Source organism: Manis javanica, chromosome 1 (genome assembly GCF_040802235.1).
Source record: "Manis javanica isolate MJ-LG chromosome 1, MJ_LKY, whole genome shotgun sequence".
In the NCBI taxonomy this organism is placed as follows: domain Eukaryota; kingdom Metazoa; phylum Chordata; class Mammalia; order Pholidota; family Manidae; genus Manis; species Manis javanica.
In genome coordinates this window covers 103,292,165-103,312,078 of record NC_133156.1, presented here as the reverse complement: position 1 = coordinate 103,312,078, position 19,914 = coordinate 103,292,165, and the positions used below count along the sequence as shown (strand labels likewise).

Sequence of the window (19,914 nt, the reverse complement as noted above, 5' to 3'; positions counted from 1 at the left end):
TTAGAGATTATTTACTTTAGTCACCTTTGTTTTGGAAGGGACTCAGGTTTTAAAACTGTTTAAGATAGGTTCTATTTGTGTTTATTTCAAAGGAATGGAGAACTGTTACTATGAACCTTGCAGAGCTGTTTAAAAAGGTAGTTTTTGAGGCTAATCAACCTTCAAAAGGCAATAAAGAGATGTGTATTTGCTCATTTTAAAGCACAACAGATTAGTGTTAATTATTTAAGTTAAATGGGTACTATCTCTGGAAGGTTTCCTTATATCCAAATATGCTGCCTTATGCTTAGTGGCTTCATTCTGATCAGTAATCAAGGTATATAAAACATTAGTATCAGAAAAGATCTTGGCTGTATAATGTAGTCTGTCAATTTCACAGATAGGGAAAACTGAAAGCCAGAAAAGGGACAAACTCAGCAGTTCATAGAGGAACAGGGAAAGAGGGAGAGCTGAATTAAATCTTAAACTTTCTTATAAAGGAAAGATAATACAACTGAACTTTGCAGAGTAAGTAGTTTTGTGATGCTGAAAACATACTTTTAAGTATATTTAATATTATTTAACAAAAGTGGCTTGATATGTTGTTAAAGAATAACTACTTTTTTGGATCTGGATTAAACATGCTTTACTTTCTCAGACTTGAAAGCTGATAGACCTATTAATAACTATGAACATACATTGTTTTAATTATATAGGAATGTTTTACTATATCACTGAAGCCAGATATCAAACAAATCTCTTTGAACAACTTCCCTTCTGGGTTCATTCAGTGTACTAATTAATTTGGAAATACTCCTTCTATTAAGTTAGATATAAAGAAAGCCAAGTATCAATAAAGATTTTTTTTATTTCTTTATATAAGTAAAATAATCAGCTACTATAATTCTTTAAAGGACATTAACACCTAATGTTACATTGATTTAAACATAGTAGTTACTATTGATGACATTTATTGAAATTCTCAACCTGACATTTTAAAAACAGCTTAAAACTAAGCATCAGGTATATGAAAACACTGGAAATTTTAATTATCCAGAAGTCATTTGAATATCAGGAGCCTATAGCTGTGGGAAAAAAGCTGGTTAGGTTTTGGTTTATTTTGAAATTGAAGAGCAGACATTTTAACTTTAAAGCCAATTTTGGATTTACAAAACCCTTTGAAATTCTCTTAAATGTGTGACTCTCCCCTAGAAAAAAACAGTCTCAGTTCACTTCATTCTGGTTGAGCATCCTCATTTCCCAGGTGAAGAATAGTGCCCCAAAATAATACACTTGCACCACACAGTGACAGTAGTGGACTCAGACTTGCCCAGGACCCTGATGGTAGCTTATGATGCTACAGGGATAGCTGAAGGGGTTGTACAAAATAAACAGACAAAATAAGAAGCAAAATAAAGACATTATTAAGAAATAACTTTTTACTATACACATGAATACAAAGAAGAAATGGTATGTATGGGGGTATGTGACTGAGTTAAATATATTTTAACATTTTTACTACTTGAGGGACAAAGGCCTAATGAAGGCCCAAAGAGGTCCTCACAGTAAGAGGTAACATAGAAGAGTAACATCTTCACACAATAAACTGTTAGAAGTTAAGTGCAAAGTTGTGTCTGTGGCTCTCAGAGATTATCATGTATGGATTGGACCCTGCCCTATTCTAGATTTAAAAAAAGAAAACAAACTTCTGAGTACTCAGAATTGACTGACTTAACCACCGTAAAAATTCAGAGTAATAAGTGGTGACAATAGTATTAAAAATAGTCAAGCACATAGTGCCCCAGTGGAGCAAAAGTATTGTTCACATTCTCAAAATTATTAAAAATATACAATTCATTTCTTAAGTCTAAAAAATTCTTTCCCAGATGCTTAAGAAAAATGTACACCTTCTGCATTGAATCCATGTAGCAATCTGAAAAACGAAACCAAAGTGAGAAGTTATTGAAAAACTAAGTAGCACATAACAGTTCATAGCTCCTATACCATGAATTCTAAAACAAACTTATCAGCATACCTACAAAGCCCACCCACTCCTAACACCAGTCATCAAAGAAACTTTATTATTCAACTAAATTTATAAGACAGGTTAAAACCATATCATTTGGTGCCTCTTATCATAACCTATATGTATTATGATGAATTTGACTAAAATGATCTTAGACCTCCACTATGCTAGGCCTAAGCTCACTGATCACTTGTTCCATTTCAGCATGGTGAGTGAACAAGAAGCTATTTGGAATTACAGTAATAAAGGCCAATCTTACATGTCCTTTCTATCTTGCAGAGCTCACTGTTTAAGAGATTCAAATTAAATACAAATAAATAGCTTTTCTCTGGATACCTATGTACTTAGCATATCCTAGTTAGTAAACTGTATATTTCATATCCTTGAGGCAGTTTAGTGAGGATGAAGGAAAATGTTTAACTATTTAGACCTGAGATTTTTCAGGATGGCCCACAGTGCAGATCTAGATGGGTTAAAATGTCTGAAAAAGGAACATAGGTACTTATGAATAATGTTGAAGTCCTTTATTAACATTTAATAAAGACTCCATAGTACTGCTAGCCTGCCAATATAAAATATAAACCCAATTTCTTGTAGGTATATAGAACTGTTTAAGTCAAACCAATGACTTCTGGAGCAATCTACCCTCATTTTTCATTCAGCACCTAGAACATGGAAGCTTTAAAAATGAACTGGCAAAGCAAGCAAAAACTGTAGACAACTTATTAGGAAATGAAAGTGTTAGGGACAAAAACCAGCGAGCACAAGGTTAGTAATTATCTGAGTAATCAAAGCCTTACTCTGCTTTTAGATAGCTTACTTGCTTAATCCAAGGAAAACAAATTTTGGTCTACATTGCCCAGATAATTAAGACATTCTTATTTTACTTTAGGAAGCTAGAACTTGTCTCAGTCTACACAAGTTAACGTTCTCACTATACCAGTTAGAAAGGAAAATCAGACATGTTTATAACTGACATTCCAGCCGAGGATCTGTTTAACAAGAGCTATTCCTAATAAAAGAATGAGATCCAACTACATGTATGATTCTTCTACATTACAGGCTACTATGAAGAAACAAACTATTAAAACTAACTGAATGGAAGTTGGGGGAGGGGGCTGATGGGGAGGAGTACACACACCATAATACACTGACATGGAGGCCATCTCCAGGCTCAGACTGTTCTTTACTACTGTGCTTAAAGAAAAATACTCATTCTGCTGCAGCTACCTAGCCTCATCTTCTACACCAAATACTATTCCATGCCATGGAAGTGCTATGCAATAACTTGCAGGTAGTTATATACCACTTAAAAGCCTTTAAATCTCTAATCTGAAGGTGTCACAGTAGAGAAATATAAACAAAATGTAATTACCTAATGAAGTCATCGATGTCCATGGAACGGGCACGCTTGTCACTAAAACCTGTGTTGTTTAGGATTTGCTGTATTTTATCTGCTATGCTGAAATCTTCTGGTATTATCTATCAATGTAAGATTCAGAATAAATCTTTAATGAAGTCACCTTGACTCTTTTTTTTTAGTTCAGTAAATCAAAACAATCACCTTTATCTGTGACAGTCTGGAGAGCCTATTTGTGCAGGTAAGACTTTGATCTCTCATTAGTTAAGCAGCTGTTCTTAAGCATATACCAAATACTCGAGGATTCTGAGTTAATCATGTATATTACTGCCCTTTCCTTAAAAATTCTGAAATAGTTATGTAAGTTTGAGGCTTCACAAAAAGCTGTCAACTAAATTTAAAGCAATTGTAATTCCTTTCAAAACAACTCACATTTTCTTGGTACAAATTTCATTTTAGCAAGTTTTCCACAAAGAGATGACCTTTCCAACCCTTGAAAATATTACATCTTTCACACACAGATTTCTCTTAATCAAGTTTCATATTTTCTTACTTAGGCAGAAGTTTAATGACTTTATCCATAAAAGAGAAAATGGAAGCAGCAATGTGATACATTAAACCACAGATCTGAGTAAAAAAAAAAAAATTGCTCTTACCTCTCTAATTTGAAAGAAAAAGTTATCAAACATCACAAATTCATTTTACATGGATATGTGTGTGCTTACACAAAATTGGTCAAAAAAATGTTGCACAGATGAAAATAAAAGACGGGGCTCAGAACGAGAAATTGCTATTCAGCCTATACTTTATTTCAATTTCTGGGAATTAAAAAAAAATGAGAAAATGGTAACTTGGAATTTAATTGCGAAATGAGCAACAAGAAGGGATGTTTCCAATTCAGATGGTACTCAATTATTTTGAGCTGAGCAATCCACACGTCTAAAGCTTTGAGAAAATTATGACTCAACTAAATCTCTTGGCTAAAAACAACTATCAGTTACAGAGGAGTGAATGGAGTAATCAAGGTTCTTCTGATCTGCTCCAGAATAATACAACAGCCCTGACTTGTTCAAGTTGTGCTAGTTAGACATGACATGATGTCTTTTTAAGGATCCCTTAGAATGTACGAAATTAAGAATCTTATGAGTGGTAGTTGAAAAAGAAACAAGACATTTTAAAACAAAACAAATCAAAACCACAGGAACATTTTTTGCTTACAATATTATGGACAGAACAGTGAATTCTGTAGTTTTTTTCCAACAACTGTTGCACTGCGCTTGACCTATAGCATTAAAAAAAATAATATTACAACTACTATTCCCATACCAGAGACTATAAGTAATTTCCTTTAAGATTAAATCTATATTTCATATGGTTGAATTTAAGGAATTTAAAAATTATTGAATATTTAAACTTATAAAACAATCACTAATTATATTTAAAAAGTAAAGTCCTCATAAACATCTCTTAAATTCTTAAAGAAGTTCTAGACTCTCCATAAAATACCTAAAAAAAAAACCAAAACCCTAAAATTAAGGCTTTGATCTCTGTTTTGCCATTGGGCCCCCACATTGCTGTTACATTTTTCCAAGGGAAAACTAGGCAGATGTGTGGTCAGTTTTTGGTATTTTTTCCTGTTTTGCAGAAAACCAGATCCAATTCCCAACTCTAGCCTTCATTAAATTCTCCTGCCTCCCAAAGTACAAAGTTGAAAAGGGAGAATGTGTTTGGACATGGATAAACTTAACGCTTTAGGGTATGTGTTTAGGCAAAGGACCAAATTTTAGCACTTAGCACAGTTCCTAGAGCACTGGTCCTTCAAACATTATAAATGAGTGAAATACTTACTTAAATGCTGCAGACAGTGTCTTGTTTTTCCTAACAAAGGTAATTCTTACTAGACCATCCCATTCCTGAAATAGAAAATGGATGTTTTCTTAAAAAATATCAAACCTTGCCTATGCCGGCTTATTGCCTTTTAATATACAAAAATGAAAGGAACCTTCTGGAGTGATGAACATATTTCTGTATCTTGATCTGGCTGACACACATGTAAAAATGAAATGTATACTTGGTTTTTCCACTCACTAAATATTTTATTCTCAATTTTAAGAACTAGAAAAAATATATATATTTGTTTCACATCTGAACAAAAAACATGGCATTTATTTAAATATAAGTATCTGTGGATAAAGTGAAGGTTCCTATGGCCAGGATTCTCACCTGGCCCTGGTTGGCTAGCTCACTACACACGTGTGGGCAATACTTCACTACTGACTATTTATAAAGAGGCCTGCCCAGTGCTCTGGGCGACATGGTGACACAGCTGCAAGGCTGCAGGAGAGCAGAGGCTGGAATGGTGGCAGCGCCGAGGACAGAAGCCCAGAGGACGGCTGTGCAGGCCTAGAGGCCCAGAGGCAGAGACGGGCTTGCTGCATGCAGACTTGCTCTGAGTGAATGGGATTTTAGTGACTGACCTGCCACTGTGGAAATAAAGGTGGGTATAACCCTTTCACCTGAAGAACGTTTTACTGTCATTTCTTTGGTCACATTGAATCCATAGTGAACTTGCCCGGGGCTGAAGCCCACTGGCAAGACAGCATCATTTTCAAAAAATATGATTCAAAACAGACATGATTTTTTTAATATATCCTGTGCAACACATCTATCCTTCCTTGAAGGAGTAATGGACAAACCACCCCATTTGCCACTACCTGTTGACCATACAAGCCAATATGTTTTATCCAAAGTGGCTGCAGGAAGGTTTTACATCAAGTGATCTGGCTTGCTTCCCTTTAATTTGAAAAAACAAGAATTTTAAGTAAAAAGTGTTACCCATAATATCACTCTAACACAACTACTTTCAATTTATCTTGTTTTACAAATCTTATTCAAATAGATACATGTTTTCCACAGCTATAATCTTCAGCAAAAGGCAACAGCATTCTCATCTTTATACCTTTTGCAAACATTTTACATCATCTTTTGTGGTCTTCCACAACTACTTTGCATCAAATTATTCTATTCCATCTACTCCTTCAGAGGGATGTATCATAATAACGTTTTCTTGTTTGGACATTTCGGTTCAGTATTTTTCTGCTGCTATAGACACATGTCTTCCAGCTTGGACTTTTTTTCTCCCTTCATTGAGTGACCTCGTATTTTAACCTTACCTGAAAATTGATGGGTGGTGGTGGATTCTTAGGTTCTATTCTCACAACACTGGATTCCACCTTGGGTGGTGGTCTGAAGTTATTTTTCCCAACCTGTTCATCAGAGAATGTTCAAGTTGTTTTCTCAAAAACAACTTTAAATTAGAAATCAAATATGCTCTCCTCACAGAAGGCACAGCAAAATGCTCAAGGATGAATTAAGCTGCATTATTTCAGTAACACTCACTTTCATTAGATGGTCCACACGTGCTAACAGCTGTGCATTAATTGAAAGTCTACAGTACAGTTTATCTCCAGGTTTTGCAACTAGTCGGAGGGCAAATTCTCTTTGAAACATAAGTATAGCACATCTGAAAAGACAACAGAAAAGACAACAGAAAGGAATAGGGATTAAACTATAAATGTGTTTTAACATCAATGAATTTTCTTAGGTGATAGAGGAAAGGAACATCTGTGGTTAATGATAATTAGTCCAGCTGGTTACAGGTAGAACACTTTCAGCCTTAGAAATGATCAAGTTGGCTTTGTTTTTCATTTTATAATGGCTGCATCTCTAACCCCCTACAAATCTAAGCCCTCAGTGATTAGATGATTTTAAGTAATTCAGATCAGCACTAGTCCATCACCCCTTCTAGGAAAAAAAAACAAACATAATTGGCTCAGCGGCAGAACTGTATTCGTGGGGTGGCAAACACCCTTTTGGAAGAGCCGAAGCAGGAGAGGGAGGTTGTGATATAAGCATCCTCCTGACTGAACAGTTTAAAGAATGTGGACTTATTCAGCAAGCACTGGGAGACTTTCTGGAAGTTCTTGAACAGGAGAGGAAAAGCTGGGTTTCAACTTTCAAACTTTTTTGACGAGTCACACTAAGAAATACATTTGACACTTCAACCCAGGACACAAATACCTGTATCTGTATGTGTATATGTAGCTCAAACAAAAGTTTCATTAAACTATAATCATCGGACCATATACAATGAATGTCCTCATATATTTTATTCCATGTCATTACAAAACATGATGGTCATGACTCACTAAATCTATTTTATAACCAAGTTTTTGGCTTGCAGTTTGAAAACCACTGGTATAGATTGTGCTAGAGATCAGTTAGGAGGTTCCTGCAATTGTCTGGACATAAGGCAATTAAAAAAAAGTCTGACCTGGGCTAATGGCAAGAGGATTAGACAATGGGAAAAGGCTGTCTGGTCTCAGAAGCAGGACTTACACCACACCAACCTCAGATAACTGTCAACTGTATAAGGAGAGAAAGACAGACTTCCACACAAATTGTTATTTTCTAAAAACTTAATTCTCTAGTAGTTCTGCAACTAAATTAACTTTCATCTTTGGCTGTCTCTGTTCATGGCCTAACCTTTCTGTCTTTTTAAGATTGGTCAGTAACTTTGGTCTTTTGTCACAAACCTGAAAAAAGGTCGGTGAAGCAACAGCTTGAAGACAAAAGGAGAAGAGATCTGTAAAAGAATTAACTAGTTATTTCTGGGGAATACACACCAGAGAAACCTTTCAAATAATGTTCCCAACAAATTGAAAACATACCTGATATGGCAAATTTGCCACACAAGCATCAAAGAATGGCAAATCTGTTTTCAGCACATCACCCACCATTACTTGAAGTTTACTGGCCAGAGGCCTGATGATAAGGAAAAAAGCAGTTAAAAAAGAATAGTGTAATTCCCAGACAAGCAAAAGCTGAGGGAATTTGCTTCCCACAAACCACCTCTACAGGGCATCCTACAGGGACTGCTCTAGATGGGAGCACCCCTAAAAAGAGCACAGAACAAAACACACAACATATGAAGAATGGAGGAGGAGGAATAAGAAGGGAGAGAAGAAAAGACTCTCCAGACAGTGTATATAACAGCTCAATAAGCGAGCTAAGTTAGGCAGTAAGATACTAAAGAAGCTAACCTTGAACCTTTGGTAACCACGAATCTAAAGCCTGCAATGGCAATAAGTACATATCTTTCAATAGTCACCCTAAATGTAAATGGACTTAATGCACCAATCAAAAGACATAGAGTAATAGAATGGATAAAAAAGCAAGACCCATCTATATGCTGCTTACAAGAAACTCACCTTAAACCCAAAGATAAGCATAGACTAAAAGTCAAGGGATGGAAAAACATATTTCAGGCAAACAACAGTGAGAAGAAAGCAGGGGTTGCAGTACTAATATCAGACAAAATAGACTTCAAAACAAAGAAAGTAACAAGAGATAAAGAAGGCCACTACATAATGATAAAGGGCTTAGTCCAACAAGAGGATATAACCATTCTAAATATATATGCACCCAATACAGGAGCACCAGCATATGTGAAGCAAATACTAACAGAACTAAAGAGGGAAATAGACTGCAATGCATTCATTGTAGGAGACTTCAACACACCACTCACCCCAAAGGATAGATCCACCGGGCAGAAAATAAGTAAAGACACACAGGCACTGAACAACACACTAGAACAGATGGACCTAATAGACATCTATAGAACTCTACATCCAAAAGCAACAGGATATACATTCTTCTCAAGTGCACATGGAACATTCTCCAGAATAGACCACATACTAGCTCACAAAAAGAGCCTCAGTAAATTCCACAATATTGAAATTCTACCAACCAATTTTTCAGACCACAAAGGTATGAAAGTAGAAATAAATTCTACAAAGAAAACAAAAAGGCTCACAAACACATGGAGGCTTAACAACATGCTACTAAATAATCAATGGATCAATGAACAAATCAAAATAGAGATCAAGGAATATATAGAAACAAATGACAACAACAACACTAAGCCCCAACTTCTGTGGGATGCAGCGAAAGCAGTCTTAAGAGGAAAGTATATAGCAATCCAGCCACACTTGAAGAAGGAAGAACAATCCCAAATGAATAGTCTAACATCACAATTATTAAAACTGGAAAAAGAAGAACAAATGAGGCCTAAAGTCAGCAGAAGGAGGGACATAATAAAGATCAGAGAAGAAATAAACAAAATTGAGAAGAATAAAACAATAGCAAAAATCAACGAAACCAAGAGCTGGTTCTTTGAGAAAATAAACAAAATAGATAAGCCTCTAGCCCAACTTATTAAGAGAAAAAGAGAGTCAACACAAATCAACATAATCAGAAATGAGAATGGAAAAATCACGACAGACTCCACAGAAATACAAAGAATTATTAAAGACTACTATGAAAACCTATATGCCAACAAGCTGGAAAACCTAGAAGAAATGGACAACTTCCTAGAAAAATACAACCTCCCAAGACTGACCAAGGAAGAAACACAAAAGTTAAACAAACCAATTACAAGCAAAGAAATTGAAACAGTAATCAAAAAACTACCCAAGAACAAAACCCCGGGGCCGGACGGATTTACCTCGGAATTTTATCAGACACACAGAGAAGACATAATACCCATTCTCCTTAAAGTGTTCCACAAAATAGAAGAAGAGGGAATACTCCCAAACTCATTCTATGAAGCCAACATCACCCTAATACCAGAACCAGGAAAAGACCCCACCAAAAAAGAAAATTACAGACCAATATCCCTGATGAATGTAGATGCAAAAATACTCAATAAAATATTAGCAAACAGAATTCAACAGTATATCAAAAGGATCATACACCATGACCAAGTGGGGTTCATCCCAGGGATGCAAGGATGGTACAACATTCGAAAATCCATCAACATCATCCACCACATCAACAAAAAGAAAGACAAAAACCACATGATCATCTCCATAGATGCTGAAAAAGCATTTGACAAAATTCAACATCCATTCATGATAAAAACTCTCAGCAAAATGGGAATAGAGGGCAAGTACCTCAACATAATAAAGGCCATATATGATAAACCCACAGCCAGCATTATACTGAACAGCGAGAAGCTGAAAGCATTTCCACTGAGATCGGGAACCAGACAGGGATGCCCACTCTCCCCACTGTTATTTAACATAGTACTGGAGGTCCTAGCCACGGCAATCAGACAAAACAAAGAAATACAAGGAATCCAGATTGGTAAAGAAGAAGTTAAACTGTCACTATTTGCAGATGATATGATACTGTACATAAAAAACCCTAAAGACTCCACTCCAAAACTACTAGAACTGATATCGGAATACAGCAAAGTTGCAGGATACAAAATCAACACACAGAAATCTGTAGCTTTCCTATACACTAACAACGAATCAATAGAAAGAGAAATCAGGAAAACAATTCCATTCACCATTGCATCAAAAAGAATAAAATACCTAGGAATAAACCTAACCAAGGAAGTGAAAGACTTATACTCTGAAAACTACAAGTCACTCTTAAGAGAAATTAAAGGGGACACTAATAAATGGAAACTCATCCCATGCTCATGGCTAGGAAGAATTAATATCGTCAAAATGGCCATCCTGCCGAAAGCAATATACAAATTTGATGCAATCCCTCTCAAATTACCAGCAACATTCTTCAATGAATTGGAACAAATAATTCAAAAATTCATATGGAAACACCAAAGACCCCGAATAGCCAAAGCAATCCTGAAAAAGAAGAATAAAGCAGGGGGGATCTCACTCCCCAACTTCAAGCTCTACTACAAAGCCATAGTAATCAAGACAATTTGGTACTGGCACAAGAACAGAGCCACAGACCAGTGGAACAGATTAGAGACCCCAGAAATTAACCCAAACATATATGGTCAATTAATATTTGATAAAGGAGCCATGGACATACAATGGCAAAATGACAGTCTCTTCAACAGATGGTGCTGGCAAAACTGGACAGCTACATGTAGGAGAATGAAACTGGACCATTGTCTAACCCCATATACAAAGGTAAACTCAAAATGGATCAAAGACCTGAATGTAAGTCACGAAACCATTAAACTCTTGGAAAAAAACATAGGCAAAAACCTCTTAGACATAAACATGAGTGATCTCTTCTTGAACATATCTCCCCGGGCAAGGAAAACAACAGCAAAAATGAGCAAGTGGGACTACATTAAGCTGAAAAGCTTCTGTACAGCGAAAGACACCATCAATAGAACAAAAAGGAACCCTACAGTATGGGAGAATATATTTGAAAATGACAGATCTGATAAAGGCTTGACGTCCAGAATATATAAAGAGCTCACACGCCTCAACAAACAAAAAACAAATAACCCAATTAAAAAATGGGCAGAGGAACTGAACAGACAGTTCTCCAAAAAAGAAATACAGATGGCCAAGAGACACATGAAAAGATGCTCCACATCGCTAATTATCAGAGAAATGCAAATTAAAACTACAATGAGGTATCACCTCACACCAGTAAGGATAGCTGCCATCCAAAAGACAAACAACAACAAATGTTGGCGAGGCTGTGGAGAAAGGGGAACCCTCCTACACTGCTGGTGGGAATGTAAATTAGTTCAACCATTGTGGAAAGCAGTATGGAGGTGCATCAAAATGCAAAAAAAACAGACCTACCATTTGACCCAGGAATTCCACTCCTAGGAATTTACCCTAAGAACGCAGCAATCAAGTTTGAGAAAGACAGATGCACTCCTATGTTTATCGCAGCACTATTTACAATAGCCAAGAATTGGAAGCAACCTAAATGTCCATCTGTAGATGAATGGATAAAGAAGATGTGGTACATATACACAATGGAATACTACTCAGCCATAAGAAGTGGAAAAATCCAACCATTTGCAGCAACATGGATGGAGCTGGAGAGTATTATGCTCAGTGAAATAAGCCAAGCGGAGAAAGAGAAATACCAAATGATTTCACTCATCTGAGGAGTATAGGAACAAAGGAAAAACTGAAGGAACAAAACAGCAGCAGAATTACAGAACCCAAAAATGGACTAACAGGTACCAAAGGGAAAGGAACTGGGGAGGATGGGTGGGCAGGGAGGGATAAGGGGGGGGAAGAAGAAGGGGGGTATTAAGATTAGCATGCATGGGGGGAGGGAGAAAGGGGAGGGTGGGCTGCACAACACAGAGAGGACAAGTAGTGACTCTACCACATTTTGCTAAGCTGATGGACAGTAACCGTAATGTGGTTGTTAGGGGGGACCTGATATAGGGGAGAGCATAGTAAACATAGTATTCTTCAGGTAAGTGTAGATTAAAAATTTAAAAAAAAAAAGAAAGAAAGAAAGAAAAGGGGGATTACTCCTTAACAGGATAAAACTATTGGTAAATCAAAGATCAACGCATGCTTTAAATATCCTTAATGTTGATCACTTAAAGGGTGTCAGATGATCAGCTATGGAGGTACTCTTTTCTGATAATATTCCTTTCTCTTAATTAAAAAAAAAAAAAAAAAAGCAGTTACTGTGTGCTGACCTCCAATGAGTTCTGCACAGTGGTATAGAGGGCATGTCAAAGTGTGGGCAAAGGGTCTGTTTGTTTCTACGCAGAAGATCAAGGCCTAGCTTGGATACCCAGAAAATGAACTAAGATACGATATGAGGAGGAGCTTCCGGCATCAGCACTCTCTGGAGGACTCGTGCCGGGGGATGATCATCAAAAAGCCTCCACAGGGATCCGGACGATGCTGCGGTTGTGGCTGCATCCAGCCCACCGTCTCCTGGACTTGCCATAAGAAGGAGGAGGGAGATGTCTAGGCTGGCATGTGCATACAGTGAGACAACGAATTTGACTGGATCTGTACTGTTGGAACTCAACCAGGAGTTGGGAGGGGTGCAAGTTGTAGCACCCCAAAATCTCATGACTATAGACTATCTATGGTTAAAAGAACATATGGGATGTGAACAGATCCCAGAAATGGGCTGCTTTAATTTGTCTGATGGTTCAAGTACAGTTGGAAAATATCCATCATATCATAGATAAATTTTCACAAATGCCTAGGGTGCCTAAATGGTTTTCTTGGCTTCACTGGAGATGGCTGGTAATTATAGATTTGCTTTGTTTATGTCACCGTATTCCTATTATGTTAATATGTGTGTGCAAATTAGTTAGTAGTTTAAAACCTATACATACTTAAGGTACTATACAAGAAGATATGTCAAAGAAATAATCAATCCTCCCAAGTTTCCTTCATATACTACATCTATAGCTTTTCTTCTTCCTTCCTAATTACAAACCTTAAATAGAATTCGTGCCTCATATCGAATTTACCGAGTATCATAATTCCTCCAGGTGGTAAAGATACCTCGAGACAAGTGCTGGGCATAGAAGCCACAGGGCATAAATCTGCAAAGAAGTAAAAAGCTAACCTTTGCAAACAATATGGCTTCTCTCTCACTTACCAACTTTACATTTCCCTGTATGGCCCCGGAAGATGACTGGTTAGCCAGAGACGGGTAAGATTCCTCAAGGGAGGAACAACCTAAGACAGGCACAGTCGCAGGGGGGCCATCAGGTGAGAATTTGGGGATCAACAGAGGTGAGGCTCAGAACCTCACCCCCCCTGCTTTGAGAGAAATCTTCTGCATCCGTGGATGTCTTGCTGCCCTTGTCTAGCCTGGATTAATACTTAGTCCATAGGCACACACCTGATCATCTGATCATCTACATTTGCCTTCTTACAGCACTAAACTATGTTTTCTACCTTTATCTTGCATCTACCTACCACTTCAGCATTTTATTAAAAATAAAAATAATAATAATAATAGGAGAAATGTGGGATCAACATATAAATCAAGTACAAAAATCAAATGAATATTCATATTTGACCTGATGGTTTATAGGTCATATTGCATGATCAAAACCGAAAGTTTCTGTGATGAATGCCCTTGTACTGTTCACCATGTAAGAATTTATTCACTCTGTAAGAATTCGTTCACCATGTAAGAACTTGTTCGTTATGCTTCAGAAGATTGGAGACTGACGAGAATTAGGCTTGAGATGGATTAATGATTGTACATTGAGCATTGACCCCCCTATACTGAATTTTATTGTTGTTAACAACCATTTGATCAATAAATATGAGAGATGCCCTCTCAAAAAAAAAAAAAAAAAAAAAAAAAAAAGAATAGTGTTTCATGAGATTAAAATGCACTTTAATTCTACTATGCATACTCACGTGCCCTGAACTCTTTTGTGAAGTTCAGCTACTAGCCTTGGGTCAAGTTCACAGGCAATTACCTAAATTAAAAACAAAAAAGAAAGGTTTTGGGGGTTAATTATGGAATATGTGTCTTTTCTTATTACCTCAATAGTAACTCTTCCTTGATTTACATGAGCTTCTCCTCCCCCTTCTACACTCTGACCTGGGTAAGCTGCTCTACCCAGGAAGAGCAGCATCCAGCCCCTGCTGGGTCTGCCCAGCCCACCAACCCTGCAAGCCCTCTGCAAGCTCACCATTGCCTTGGAGACAGCTGAGCAGCTGCTCAGCCCACTGAGTTAAAAGCCGGGATTGCTCAGCCTGGGCCAGAGGGCTGGGCCGAGTTGGAAAGACAGACTTATTTAGCCCTGAATAGAAACTTGCAAGGAAAAGAATATATATTCCTTCAACTGTACTATATCATTTCAAACAAAATACACAGAAAAGCAGACAACCAGACTATGTGAGAGTTCCACCCAAATAACTGACAGAATTATCACACTCTTCTGGATCCATGCTTTGTAATTCAACAGATGAAAAAAATAAACATGTCTGTGTACTAAATGCTCTTAGAAACATACAAAGCAACTATTCCTAAAATGAGTATATTACTTCTCTCATCTACTAAGATCCAGAACACAAGAGCATAAATAATTTCTTATGTAAATGAAAAGGGATACCAGATAAGGCTAAACTTTAATTTTAATTCAGTATCAAATGAGGTTTTACTGACTGCCAGGACCACGTCTACAACAGATATATATGTGCTCACTCTATTCAGCTGCCAGATCCATTCTCTAGCTTTCTCTGGGCCTTGCAGGGTGATATAGCCTTGTATCACCCTGTATCACCTTGTATCACCTTGCCCTTTCCACTTGAGTTGGCACTGGCCAGTGAAAGGCACCAACATTATAGGGCACAAGGGAGAGGTTGAGTATTTCCTAATATTACCTGCTGCCTACCCTGCAGAAGTTCTGGCAATGGCCATGTTCTGCTGAGTGGCCCCTGTTCAGTGGCTCTTGCCCTTTCTCTGCTCCAGAAACAGTTCCCTCATTTTCCCCCTTGAGGTCTTTGGATGGTAACTGTTTCCTGTTGTTACCAGTCCCCTAGGTGTTTCACTAATGCTTACTGCTTCCCTTAACCCCAGTCCCACATTTAGTTAATGACTCATCATTAAACTCTCTTCAGGTAAATTCTTTAAGATATGCTGTCTACTTCCACCAGAGGGCACAGTATGGATCCATTTAATTGGACACCGGGTACCAGCAGCGGCCAGGCAGCACCCCAATCTCAAAGGCCTATGCTCCAGCATTTCAGAACTACTTCTCCAAAGTTCTAGACTCCAGGAACTCCAATTGCCTTACTTTGTACACCTCCCACCCCCAGCCTGGCAGTGGTAGCTACTCTTTGCAATTATCATTTTTCAGGATATCTCAGTGTTCCCATTTTACTCTTTCAGTCCTCTAAAAACCATACCCTGTATTGAAATATCTAATGTGGTTTGTTTTCCTGACATATCCCATCTTTTCTTTTTTTAAACCATTTTTTAAAATTGAGATATAGTTGACATATTACATTGTATTAGTTTCAGTTGTACATGATATATGTATATATCTCAAAATAAGTAGTTAACATGTTACCATACATAGTTGCAAAATTCTTTATTAGAACTCTTAAAATGTACTCTTAGCAACTCTGAAATATATAATATGTTATTATTAAATATAGTTGCCATGCTATACATTACATCCCCAGGGCTTAGTTATTTTATAACCGGAAGCTTATATCTTTTAGCCGCCTTCACCCATTTGGCCTTCCCTTATTTTCTAAAAGTTTCCAGCAAAGGATCAAGAGTCACTGTTAAAATAATAGCAATGAATTAAAACAGATTTATATTTTCAAATCAGCTAAGCTTGTTCACATAGTCATTTCTGATACCAGAACACTAAACCCTCTTTTTTACCTTTTTTGCCTTTTCTAGCAGCTTTACAGTCATATTACCAGTTCCAGGTCCAACTTCCAGCACCACATCAGTTGGTCTTAAAGCAGCCTGCAAGCAAGCACACCACCTCAGCTACTGGCATATCTGAACACATCATTTAACTTATCCCTAAATATCTTTACCTAAAAGTCCTCAGTTAAGAGATTTTATTGTGACTCCATTTTTATGATATTCTTTTATGATCTATGTGCTTAACGAAATCTTCTCATTGACATTAGATGTTGGTGGAAATCTAACCTCTCCATAACTTGGAACAATACTTAGTTGTATGAAAAACAGCAAGAACAGTTCTTTCTGGGATTGGGATTCTGCTTTCTACCTTGGAAATGATTCCAATAGCTTCTTGTTATCGATTCGATTATCAGTAAGTACAAACCAGAAAGTACTACATAAGATGACCTTGTCTGAGAATTATACAGAGTATACCAGGATTTCTCAATTCTCAACTCATGTATGGTTTCAGGAATGCAGAGTACCAAGAGATTGTACACAAAACTGGATATTTGTATACACAAAGCTGCAGTATCCTGGGTATACAGCTTTCATCAGATGCTGCAAGTGCACTAGTCAAAATGGTTAAAGAGCTAGGTCAATCCTCACTTTGCAATGTGAGGTCAGGATGTGATCCTTTATATAATGTAACAGTTCTTTCTACAGTTCGAGGAGGCTCCCTTTGTAACCATTAAAGTAATTTACATCACCTGTATTTCATGTCCTAGCATGAAACCCATCCATTATAATAAGAGAACACCCATAACCCCATATAGGAGGAACACTGCAAAGAGTTTATATGTGGCACTGGATTGTACCATTTAAGCTTTTTCTCTGGGCAACAAACTTCCTAACATGTGGCTTAGACATATTTTCGGGCTCTGGAATAAATAAAAACTAACGGCGATAGATGGTGTCTAGAAAAAGTTACTGGAAATAGGTTGAATAAGTACAAATGTCCAGCAATGAAGTAAATGACCTAAAGAAAAGACAAAAATTTGGAGTCAGGAGAAATCCACTCACAAAATAAATCATGCTTTCAAAGACAGCCTATGAATTCCAGACAATTCTTCCATTCACTTAGCAAGTATTTATAGAACATTTATTTTGAGTCAAGCATCCTCTCCGCCCTTAAGGAATCGATAAAAACAATAACCCAACAATTCTCTCCTTTTGCTCTTCCATACCCACCTTATCGATAATGCTGTTAACAATGAGAGGGTTTTTCAAAATGTGCTGCCCAATCCCCGTGTTGAACATGAGTCCTGGAAGACAACACGAAAACATCCTTAATTCCCCAATAAAATTAGCCACGAGACGGTCCCAGAGAAGCGAGGTGGTGGGGCGGACCGCGCCGAGTCGCCGGCGTCGCACGCGGAGCGGGGCTAACACCCGCTCCAGGCAGCCCTTCCGCGGGACGGACGCGCGCCCCCGACCGGCCTCACTGCCCCCGCCGCGCCGCCCAGCCCTCCGCCACTGTCCCACCTCCGGCGCTCTTCAGCTCCCGGCTGGGCCTCGGCCGCTCGCGGCGGCGGGCGCTAGCTCGCGACTTGATCTTCGGCATCTCAGCAGACGCGGACCCACGGGCCCGTGAGATCACGAAGGCCCGAAACCGGCTCGCGGAGTCACCGAGCCGCGAGGGTATTGCCAACGCGCCCGGCAGGCGCCACGGCAGCCCACACGGGAGGGTGAGGTCGCCTCTGCCCAACCGGCTTTGCGCTTGGCCCGGACGCAGGGCGCGTGGCCCGGGACCACCGGGAAGTGTAGTCCAGCGCTGGGGAGGGCCCACGGCCCAGAAACTACAGGTCCCAAAGGGCACCGCGCCACCGAGCTGGCAGGTGGAATTGGCTGGTATGGAGCCGGGGCGGGGCCTCTCTCCCAGTCCTCTCGGAGCTGCTTGCGAGTGCGTTTTGGTCTTGAGCTTTGCACATCGTGAAAGAGGGTTAAGTTACATAAAGCTTTCAGGTCTGTTGATGCTCTGTCAGGCAACTGTCTGGGATCACTGAAATCCAAAGGTTTCCTTTTGTCATGCACCTCGCTTCTGTTTCCCAGACGATTTGCGGTGCGAAACTCAGGATCTTGGGTGAGGAACTTGCTCCCTTGGGGCAGTGAGTTCACTGCTTGGGCTGTGCAAAGGAATTCCGTGAATGTAGTAGTTCCCAAAGGTTCTTAGTTCCTCGCTTCCTTTTGTGCCATCCATTCGTTCCCTAAACATTTATTGAGTTCCAGCTGTGTGTATTAAACACTGCTGGTTGCCGGAGATTCAAAGTGAAATAGGAAATTGCTCTCCTGAAAGTTTATTCCGTTGAGAAAGCCAAAAAATCCGCGACGCTGCAGATGTGCTAATAGGTCTGTATTGGGGTATTGTGACAGGGCAATGTATCCGACAGAAAGCTCCATGAATACAGTTTCCACATCTGTTTTGGCTGACGGTGTAGTGGCTCTCGGTTTTTAATTGTTTTGTGTGTACTCTATTTCCTGGAAAAAAACAATTTATTTTGTCGTTACCAAGGGCGGCCCTTCTATGCAATTAAGTGTGTGCATTCCTAAGCCTTGGTCTTTCTTTAGTGTAATTCTAATTCGGGGAAAATTTCCTATGCCCTAGTAGTATCTTTATCTATGTCATGCCATTAATCATTAATTTATTCCACAATTCTGGGGAATTTACAGTGTCCCAGGCACAGTGTCAAATGTTAGGGATAAAATGATTAACATGACATGATCCCTGCTTTAAAGAACTTTCTGTCGAGAGAGGGAGACATGCAAGCTATTATAACAGCACCATTTGCTGATAAATATGCCAGGTAGTTTAGGAAGGTACATTATCTCATTTAACACGTTTGAACAGATAGGTTTTATCATTATACCTATTTTATAGATGAGGAGGCTGAAAGACCAAAATGTTTAACATTTTTCTCAAGATCATACAGTAAATAAGAGGTGTGTCTTGAAACTTTGTATTCCAAAGACTGTGCTTTAAAAGAAGTATGATCTTAGCACTATGGCTAATATTTGAGAAAATTGGGGAATATTTCCAAAATACAATATTTGAGCCAAGTCTTTAAAGGATAAACAAACGTTGGTCAAGGGAAGTTTGGGAATTCAGAGGGAACAGTACTCACAAAGCCAAGACACAAAGAAAATTAAGGAAGAAAAAGGAACTTGGTATAGCTGAGGAGTCAAGAGGAAAGGTAAATAGACACTACTGTTGATGCCCAGGTTCTTGTTTGCAGAGTCGAAGAATGAATTTAGAAAACAGTCAAGGTAGGAGAGCCAGGGAGAGGCTTTTATTTAGAGATACAGTGAGAGAATAGAGTTCCTGGCT

The 19,914-nt window shown here is 38.4% G+C and overlaps 1 protein-coding gene across 4 annotated transcripts; it reads right to left on the bottom strand.

Annotated features, from left to right (window-relative positions):
* Positions 1-827: 827 nt before the first annotated feature.
* On the bottom strand, positions 828-18,373 carry DIMT1 (DIM1 rRNA methyltransferase and ribosome maturation factor). Of its 4 annotated transcripts, XM_037022297.2 has the most exons (12): positions 18,075-18,373; positions 17,781-17,854; positions 16,560-16,646; positions 14,576-14,637; positions 8,096-8,189; positions 7,961-8,010; positions 6,765-6,888; positions 6,539-6,631; positions 5,214-5,278; positions 4,584-4,647; positions 3,381-3,487; positions 828-1,912 (listed from the first exon to the last, which is right to left on the bottom strand). In XM_037022297.2, the coding sequence occupies exons 1-12, from the start codon at positions 18,151-18,153 to the stop codon at positions 1,870-1,872; spliced, it is 942 nt and encodes a 313-aa protein (XP_036878192.1). In that variant the 5' UTR covers positions 18,154-18,373; the 3' UTR covers positions 828-1,869. The 4 variants fall into 4 exon arrangements, with proteins under 4 accessions (XP_036878192.1, XP_073091957.1, XP_073091949.1 ...); XM_073235856.1 differs by lacking the exons at positions 17,781-17,854; positions 18,075-18,373 and having other exon boundaries at positions 6,765-6,895; positions 7,967-8,010; positions 16,560-16,648; XM_073235848.1 differs by lacking the exons at positions 17,781-17,854; positions 18,075-18,373 and having other exon boundaries at positions 14,576-14,639; positions 16,561-16,607.
* Between the last annotated feature and the right edge of the window lie 1,541 nt (positions 18,374-19,914).

Coding starts and splice junctions, on each gene's coding strand:
- DIMT1 (XM_037022297.2), bottom strand. CDS start 18,153: ATGCCGAAGATCAAGTCGCGAGCTAGCGCCCGCCGCCGCGAGCGGCCG. Junction 8,190..14,575: donor CACAAAAGAGTTCAGGGCAC/GTGAGTATGCAT, acceptor CCTTATCATCAG/GCCTCTGGCCAGTAAACTTC. Junction 1,913..3,380: donor GACATCGATGACTTCATTAG/GTAATTACATTT, acceptor TTCGTTTTTCAG/ATTGCTACATGGATTCAATG.